Source organism: Haliotis asinina, chromosome 16 (assembly GCF_037392515.1).
Source record: "Haliotis asinina isolate JCU_RB_2024 chromosome 16, JCU_Hal_asi_v2, whole genome shotgun sequence".
NCBI lineage: Eukaryota > Metazoa > Mollusca > Gastropoda > Lepetellida > Haliotidae > Haliotis > Haliotis asinina.
Window position 1 is genome coordinate 34,187,542 of NC_090295.1, and position 9,895 is coordinate 34,197,436.

The 9,895-nt window shown below is 42.1% G+C and overlaps 1 protein-coding gene across 1 annotated transcript; it reads left to right on the plus strand.

The window, feature by feature from the left end:
* Positions 1-1,091: 1,091 nt before the first annotated feature.
* On the plus strand, positions 1,092-9,895 carry LOC137267743 (uncharacterized). The gene is made up of 10 exons (XM_067802192.1): positions 1,092-1,249; positions 1,560-1,940; positions 2,459-2,795; positions 3,605-3,927; positions 4,644-4,936; positions 5,343-5,480; positions 6,220-6,318; positions 7,554-7,645; positions 8,361-8,499; positions 9,786-9,895. Exons 1-10 carry the CDS (start codon positions 1,092-1,094, stop codon positions 9,893-9,895), a joined length of 2,070 nt encoding a protein of 689 aa, XP_067658293.1.

The window sequence follows — 9,895 nt, forward strand, 5'->3', positions numbered from 1 at the left end:
TTTCTACATTAGTTCCTAACAGACATTACGCTAAAGTTTTCTTTGGGAACTATTGAATCAAAATCAGAATTTAATTAGAAAGTATATATTCTGACATATGAAATATTTTATCAGTAAAATCTTACCTAAACAATAAGATACACAATTAATTACAGACCACCGCTATATAGCTGGAATATTGGTGAATGCGGCGTAAAACTCAACTCACTCACCCATCATGACAAGTTGTATTGCAGTTAAGACAAACTGTTGACCTACAACGACTGTGCTACCGGAGGACGACAGCCTTTGACTCGTGGCAAAAAAAAACCTTCAAAAAGATCTCCAAAAATAAACAAAAGGACAGTGTCACATTTAAGGAAGCTTTATTAAAAGTATGAAACATAATTTGCATTCTCTCGGAATTTCATACTGTTTCCTTGTATTTAATGATACATTATGAGCTGTCTCTAAAATTGAGACAAAAAGATTCTTGCAATAACGGAAGCCTCTTTATATGGTCTGTCAGTAGTGTCAAAAACGTTGTTTATTCGTTTGAGGTTTTGTTTTGGTTTTGTTTGGTTTTGGTGTGTGTTTTTTTTCTTTTTTCTTTTTTGGTTTTTTTTTGTTGTTGTTGTTGTTGTTTGGGGTTTTTTCTTCTTTGTTTATTTCTTGTTTGTTCGGAGATGAGAAACATCAAAATTGTGCATGGCCTTTGGCCAGTGAGTGAATCAGTATGACTTTACGTCGCTTTTAGCAATGTTCCAGTAATATCACTGTCGAGGATCCCAGAACTGGGCTTCACGCATTGTATCCAAGTGAGGAATCGAACCCAAGCTTGCAACATGACCCATTAACCATTAAGTGACCCCACGCCCAAGGTTTTGTCCAAAAGATTATTTACGTTGTTGAGGTTTCTTTGGGAACTGTTGAATCAACACTCTTATCCTCTTGCTTGATAGCAGCGTTAGCATCTACTTCGAAACGTCTCATCCACTGCAAGAAAGAAGTTGTCTATCCATAAAAGTCTTCATCCTCATCATACCAACTTTTAAAATGCCACTTAAAGAAATTATTTACGTTGTGTGAATTACTTTAAAGCTATTCAGAGGATGCCATGGACGGCCAAAAGGGGGGCCAGAGTAGGCACGACGGACAACACAGAGGGAGACACAGGCTCCTTGAACTCTTCCCAGCTCAATCTGGCAATACGAGACATGCTGCAGATGAACCAGGCGCGAAACCAGTGCGAGCAGTTTTGTCGCGGTGAGTCAAAAACAGGTGTAGGATAAAGAAACATTTTCGTTTCATACCAATTCATATTTGTATCATATGTACCAGACACATGTTTTGATGTATTGAGGGTTTCTGGATTAGAAAAGAAGAGTTGTCTTTCTTTGTCGCCATAATTGCAAATCATGCTTGCGTTTGTTGTTGAGGGTTAGCCAAAGTCATTTCCAAACCGGGGTTGAATGAGTTTTGTTTTAACAAATAACAAATAACTGACAAATACCCAATTTTTTTCTCAATAACAAAACGAATGATGATAATGATTATAAAAATATACTATCAACAGACAGCCAAGCCCGAATTGCAGGCAAGCCACGTCAACTGCTAAAGACAATTTCTATAGTCATAATCCCAGTGGCTGTGTTGACGGCCCTCATCGGAAACACGTTCTTCCACACGTTCACAAGGTACGTTCAGTCGTTCGGTATTCGCGCCACTTTGCTGTACAGTGTCGAACTGGGCACGGTGATCCATTCGCTTCAGGAAGAGCGGGACATTAGCGCCCTCTATCTCAGTTCCATCGAGGAGAAGACAAAGAGTCTGCTTCTTCGTCGGTATCCAGAGACTGATAAGTCCCTCGAGAAGCTGACCTTCTGGACAACTGGACCAACCCTCGTCCTTCCGGAGTTCCAGTCCAAGGACAAGTTTTTGTCCTACCTCAACAGGCACAGGTGAGCAGAGCGAGACATAAAGAGGTAAAAAAAGATGATTGGAGAGGGAGAAAGTGTGAGAGTGAGTCAGTTTAGTTTTACACCTGTTTTAGAAATATTCAAGCAATACCCCGAGACGGAACACCAGAAATGAGCTTCCTACATTGTACCCATGTAAAGATGTGATCATATCAAGTGGATAGCGCATGCGTAACTGATAGTCTGTGGGCTTTTCGAAATATTGGAGACACTGGAAATTGACTTCACACATGGGGGAAAATCGAACGGGTCGTCGGTGTGACGAACGAACGCTTTAGTCACTAGACTACCTCCGTCGAGCTGAAAGGGTGAGGGAAAAAAAAGAGACATTTAACGGCTGTTTGAGTCCGTATGTCAGTATAATGTTTAATATCTCTCTCTCTGTCTCTCTGTCTCTCTGTCTCTCTCTCTCTCTCTCTCTCTCTCTCTCTCTCTCTCTCTCTCACCTGGACCACAACTCATGAGGCAATCAGCTGAATCTTTTGTTTCGATTACTAAAGGTACGAGTTAGATACACTCAATCAGTCAGTGACGATGGAACTGGAGATGTACACGTCCTTGATCAGTGTGTTCATCTCGTGGTTGTACGATGCCGTCACCGAAGACCACTCTGGGGCTATCTGGAGAAGCTTGGTGGCCTATCAAGAAGTCATAGTTGCGAAAGAGTACATGGGACTGGAACGAGCGCTTGGCACCGTCTTCTACGCAACAGGGAGGTTCCCGTCCAGAGAAGCGCACCTGTGGTTTTCGGAGAGCCAGGATGTGACAAATGCTACTTTTCTGTCGGCTAGGCGATACTCAGGATTAGTCCATGCTTTGTACGAAAAGAACATCCATGTAAGTAAGATTCAACATAAAGTCATGGCATTTCTTCAAGGTAAGGTCGTTACGATATATATGGCTGAAATATTGCCGATGTGAGGTATTTTTTTTCTCACTCACCCTACAATTTATGGCCAAGCTACTTTGTGGACAGCTGAAAGAACAATTCATTCGTTCTTTGAGATGACTGAGATTAATTATTATTTAACCTCTTTAAAGTATTGCAATTCTTATGTTTGTGGAAACAACCCTGGCCTATATAACAAAAATGAGCTATGAGGCCAAACGATTGTCTATGTTCAAATAACATAAATACGTCTTATGGAAACATTCAAACGTCACCAATTCACAACGACTTTTGTCCATTTTGCCGTATATATGATTTTACCCGAAATCGGACCAAGTCCTGCGAAGAAGCTATTAACCGATGAATTTGTATCTAATGCAGGTGACAAAGTCGCCATGGCTTCTGGGAAATATAGCAAGGAATATAGAGTTCTGCTGCCATATAAGCTGCTGGTAGATACAAACATGAAGCATGCCTGCAAAGATCAGCAGCTGAACAAAGCGTTATTTTGATACATCAAGATATGGCCTCTGGCATTGTAGTTCCAGTTTACACAAATCTAATTATATTTTTTTACTGCAGGAAGCCCGAGAGCACAGTGTAGAATTGTATTGCACAACGGGCACATTTTCATCCAGCATGTCCAAGTACATTTTCTGTCAGTTCTGTATATCTTTAAAAGTGAATCCCATCTTTCACCCGTAATGTAAAATGTTCAGCCCCTGAAGATTCAGTCCCGGGATATTCTGCTCCACAGGGTAATGAGATGCTCCTGGACGTCCTGGGAAGGATGAGGGCAGAGATTCGCCGTAACGATCTGAAGGGCAAGGGGTCGGTGAAGATGGCGCAATGGTGGTTCAACAACATGACCATGTACATGGATCTCTTACTGACCACCCAGACGGACTTGTCAGAGGAGATCACACAGATCATGGACGAAGGACAAATCTACACATTCAACAGAGTCATGGGCATATCCTTCGTCCTGGCCTGCGTCTTCATCCTCTGCCCAGTCATCATATACACCATGTATTCCTTGACGAACGAGTTACAGCAGTACTCCACAACCCTTACTCAGAGGTGGGGTCGAATGACATGTTCTAAAAAGCTGTTGTAGCGCTAGGAAAGGGTGGGATTCGCAGTCACCATAGCGCTTCTACTGGGAACGTGTCCCAGGGTTGGAAGAGTAATTTATATCAGTTTCAACGCAGATTTGTTAAGATGATCATGGTGTACTCCTAGACTCTTCTTATGGTCTTACATGATTCTGTCTCGTTTAAGATTTTTGCTTTAAAAATAATGTAACAAATTACCAATAATCCAACGAGTGAGTGAGTGTGACAGTCAGTCAGTCAGTGCCGTTTCGTGTCACTTTAGCAACATTCCAGCAATATCATGGTACGGGTCACAAGAATTGGACTTCACACACTACAGGGATTTGAACCAGGCTTTGACCACTGGGCTAAATCCAACAAAGAACAAACAACACCAAAGGCTATAACACCAAATACAAGGAAGCAAATACAGAACTGAACAGAAACAAATATGAACTGAACATAAGCAAACATATCAGATTGATCCATCCCCTATAGACAAGTATTTGTTTACAGAGATAGTTTCTAAATATGAAGGACACACTGTTACTCTGGATAACACGTACTCAGGTCGTAAAGGTCGTGTTTGTAGGTTCCACTGTGTTAGTAACATCTACGATCACCATCATTAAGAAAAAAGAGCTCATGTGGTGCAAAACAACTGAAAGGCTGTTCAATTCATCCACTAACATTTCTCTTCAGAGCAAGGGCCCTGGATAAAGAACAGAAGCGAACCGAAATGCTCTTTTATCAAATGATCCCAAAATCAGTGGCAGAGAAAATGAAACAAAATGAAATCGTGGGTGCAGAACATTACAGCGAGGCCACCATCCTTTTTTCCGACATCCAGGGATTCACGCTTATCACAGCGAGAAGTTCACCACTACAGGTTGTCAACATGCTCAACAGTCTGTATCTGTGCTTCAATGAGCGTATAGACAAATATGATGTCTACACCGTGGAAACTATTGGAGATGCATACATGATTGTCTCGGGTATGTTCAGTTCCTATTTTTGAAAATACAATGGAAGCTGTTAAAACCGTCATGTGTCTAATCCAGCAGGTTGTCATCACTGGCATAAAATCTGTCCCTTTCGTGGCTTTTACATTTATCATCAGCTCTGCAATCTGGTACATTGTCTAAAACAGATAATGTTTTCAGTCCCACTGAGTGCCGGATTAAACAGTTTCCACTGTACATGTATTCAGAAAAGTCGCTATTTTACAAAGAGGATCATCCATAAACACCTGACATTCATATTGTGTACAAAACTTACAAGTTTAATGTCATTTTTGCGGCTGACAGAATCTGTTTTCAGGGATTAAAATTGCCATTTCTTATGGATTTTTCACAAGTAATGTGTTTTGATGAATGACTGCACACCATTCTTGGTCGTCAGGGATACCGAACCGGAACGATCACAGTCATGCAGCTGAGATTGGCAAGATGGCGCTGGACATAATGGGGAATGTTAGTCAACTCGAAATACCTCACTTACCGGGCACAAAGTTTAAACTGAGAGTCGGGTGTCATACTGGTAAGCTCACACGTAATTCAGTTTTAATGAATCCTTTCAGAACGAAAAAAATGGCGAATGCGGCAATCAAACTGTTAACACCAAATCAGTTTAATATAGTTTTGAGCAGGCCGGTATATGAAGGCCACGCTTAGCGCGAATATGTAAGTGACTTCATGGCCACTTATATCCAGACCCTGGAACAACAACAATGGTGGGTGGAATTTATGCGTGTTGCAAAACACTCGCGCGCTTTTGATCCTCTCTCTGTCTTTTAAGTACGTTTTACTATAATTGAGTTGGATGGTTAATCACAAATAATTTCGTCTTCTACCGACCCGAGAACATCCGGGGTAGAATAGGTGTCCAGCAACCCATGGTTGCCATAAAAGGCGACTATGCCTGTCGTAAGAGGCGACTAACGGGAGTCCCTGACTTGGTTGATACATGTAATCGGTTCCCAATTGTGCAGATGGATGTTCATGTAGTTGATCACTGGATTGTCTGGTCCAGTCTTGATTATTTACAAACCGCTGCCATGTAGCTGGAAAATTGCTGGGTGCGCGTAAAACTAAACTCACTCACTCTGCTTCTACCACTACTGATGGTTGACTCTCTGCCATAGTTACCCATTGACACCCATCAGTTTTCACGATCTCAATCGTTGGAATGGCATTCACAGGCAGCTGTGGTGTAAGAGCAATATTACTTACTTAGTCATCCAACACTCACTCATTCACCCACTCACTCCATACTACAGGTCCGTGTCTAGCGGCAGTGGTGGGGCCGACCATGCCGAGGTACTGTCTCTTCGGCAACACTATCAGCATCGGAGCCAAGATGGAGTCTCTCGGGAAACGTGAGTTGATCTGTATAGGAGTATTTGACATTATCTGGGAAATAAAGTTATGCTTCCAGAAAGCTTGGAGATTAATCGGCATTGCACTGCGCAAGCCATACATGTTTACGAGCCGGACGGATTCTGTGTATGTAGCATGTATACGTCATCGATCGAGTGGTCGATAACAACAGCATATCATCGTTCCTGGCGTTTAAATGTCGTGGCCACAGTTTACAAATTCCCTTTGCAACACATTGTAAAAGGCTTGGGATAATTCAGTGACAACTCATATCCTTTGGTATAAGTCGTTAGCGTACTTAGATATACTGAACAGCAGAAGAAATGCTACCCTGGCTTTTAAATAGAATACATAAATATGAACACTTATTTGTATGAGATTTCATTTTTTCGAAGGTTGCGTTGCTTTGTTTGTACAGCAAATGTCAGAATTCACTTACAGGTAGATCTTTTTTAATTCAACATTATACAAAGATAAGTTTCCACAAACGCTGACGTTTCATATTTGTTTGAACTAGGTCCATATATATGCTCGTCTTCTGAATGAATGAGTGAGTTTAATTTCACGACGCACTATCCCAGAAATATCACGGCGGATATGGGCTTAACACATTGTATCAATGTGGGGAACCCGTGTTTAAAGCGCGACGAGGGAACGCTTTAACCAGCAGGTTAGTCCACCGCCCTCGTCCTCACAAGTCCACGAGAACCATCATTTTTTCATGACAGTGAATCTATACAGAGTCATTTAGCAAAAATATTTTGGGGTAACGACAATAGTATTACACACACACGCATTCTCAAACGAACACGCACACGCACACGCACACGCACACGCACACGCATACGCACACGAACACGAACACGCACACACACGAGGGGTCCTGTTCAAAATACAAAGTGATTAAGCTGAATTTTCCATTCAGTGAAATGTCTGATTTGCTTCACGCTGTTGCTGGTTCACGAATACATTGTGTGAATGGAGAGTTGTACCGGTAGGACAGCAGTATTCTCTTCGAAACACCTGGTGTTCAGTAATCTATTAAAACGTCCGCAGCTATTTTTCTCTTTCTATTTTTCTCTTGTTTCTTAGAATGTTAAAGACTGGGTGGTCTTTTACCCTGAGGTGTTGTCTTTCCATGTATGTGTATGTAATTATCAATATCTTCTTTGGTTTGGGCGGACAATGGAGGTTTGAAGAACAATGGCTAAAAAATCCCTGACCCTACTTACAGGGTCAATGATTCACATCAGCCCGACCACACACGACGCGCTGCACCTCACAGGGGGATTCGTGACTGTTGAAAGAGAGGACCGCGTGGCTAAGGTAGGCCTAGATTGACGTGGCTTGTTCAAACCTAATTCATTGTTTGTCATATCCTCTGACTTAATACTTCCTTTGGTTTAATACTGTTACGTCAGCGGCGCTGAGCCCCAGGGAGCGTCTACATTTGGGTTTTTTTCTTAGTGGAATCAGGTTTATGTATAATTATGATACAGATTAACTAAACCCAACAACTAACAAAATGTGTTTTAGAGGCATATGAACTACCCCCAAACGTCGGTCCCAAACGATATAACAATGCACAGTTTCTGATAAGTACAAGGAATCCCAAACATCGATGCATAGCGATATATATAACATTGCACCGTTTCTGGTCAGTACTACGAATCCCAAACGTGGACCACAGGCCATATGGCGTTCCACCGTTTCTTGCCTCTGCTAGGAATCCCAAACGCCGACACCCAGCGATATAACGTTGCACATTTTCTTACAAGTACTAAGAATCCCAAACGTCGACACAACCGATATAACGTTCCACCGTTTCTTACCAACACGAGGAATCAAGACGTTGAACCAAAGCAACGTCGACGATTCACCGTTTTTTCATTACTAGGACTCAAACACGCCGGATCCCAGGCGATAAACTTTGCACTGTTTTTTACCTATAATAAGAGTCTGCCAGGTAAAATGGTGCACCCTTAATGACCAGTGACAGGAAATGCGAAGGAAACAGTTTAACCATGGTAATCTTGCACAGGATGACTGGCAGCTGAAGACAGCGTTCGGTGGGCGTATCAAGACGTACTGGCTGACGGGCCATGAAGACATCCAGCCAATCAGCCGCAGATCAGACTCGCTCAGTGACCTGTCGGATAAAGACTGTCACAACGACGATGGTAAGGTTACACCAAACTGGAAGTATGCGTTTAAAAAGACCCTTCTCACTTTGCTCATTATCTGTGTTTCTCATCGCCCGTCTATCTGTTTTAACCCAAACACTACCGACACGAACCTAAAACGTACCGCTTGGTCATATAAAATGTTTAGCGTTTAATCAGTCGCTGCCAAAAGTCCAAAGAAAGCGAGAATTTGTATAATAAACGAGAATCAGCAATATTATTTGGATAATTTTGTTAAGTAAGGGTTTTCTTTCACACCATCGACACGAACCGAAAACGTACCGCCTCGTGTCGTATAACATGTTTATCCCTTAATAAGTCGCTGCCACAAGTCCACAAGTATGATAAGAATTCGCTAAATGAGAATAAAGAATATCATTTAGATAGGTTTGCCTTTAATAAGGTTGGTTTTTCTTCACACATTCGACACGAACCTAAAATGTACCGCCTTGTCAACGCCTAATCAGTCGCCGCCACAGTTCCAAAGTACGCGAGAAATTGTATTCAGAATACAATTCAATAAATGAAAATCATGAACATTAATCAGATAAGTTTATCACAAAGGCACTCAAACATTGTAATGTTAAAGGGAACATGTATATACTTATCCAAAACGCCATAAAGCTGAAATATTCTGAGTGCGGCGTCAAAATATACTCACTCACTCCCTGATGAATAATTAGATATCCAGGAATTCTTTGGGATCACAGGCTCCTTTCACGAAGCAACCTGTTCTAAGGCTAACCTGAACTCCCATTCTTTAACACTGCACTGTTACCTTTGTGACTTACGATCACCTTAGTGCTTTGAGAAAGGACACCTTGGCTTATGGCTTATTGGGGCGGTGTGGAAGCCTTGTGATTAAAGCGTTCCCTCGTCGCGTCGGAGACCCGGGTTCGATTACTCACATGGGTACAATGTGTGGAGCCCAAATTTGGCGTCCTCGCCATGATATTGCTCAAACATTGTTGCAAGCGACGTAAAACCATACTCACTCACCCATCCTAGCTTGTTACAAGTTATTGCTTTGGCGGTCTATATTATACATAGATACAACCGCAAGTTCAACACAACGATGTGTGACAAACAGCTTTAGACCAATCAGTCAGTGACTTGTGAGTGACAGTGACAGTGATATTCCAGCAACACCACAGTGGGGGACACCATGAATTGGCTTCGTACATTGTACCTATGTTGGGAATCAAACCGCCGCGATCGCTTTAACCACTAGACTACTTCAGCTCCATCACCACATCCACGTTATGACTTCCTATTGTTTGCAGGTGATGAAGTTGCAAGAGGGAAAACTGCCGATATTCTGGGTGGAACATCCATCACTTCTGCCAATATGTTTTGGCTCAAGCAAGAATATTGTGAGTCCACGGCGAGCTAG

Bases quoted from the DNA above. Each gene is read 5' to 3' on its own strand.
- LOC137267743 (XM_067802192.1), top strand. From the start codon at position 1,092: ATGCCATGGACGGCCAAAAGGGGGGCCAGAGTAGGCACGACGGACAAC. The intron at 5,481-6,219 runs GTAAGCTCACAC...TCCATACTACAG, and splicing joins GAGAGTCGGGTGTCATACTG to GTCCGTGTCTAGCGGCAGTG. The intron at 6,319-7,553 runs GTGAGTTGATCT...CCCTACTTACAG, and splicing joins GATGGAGTCTCTCGGGAAAC to GGTCAATGATTCACATCAGC.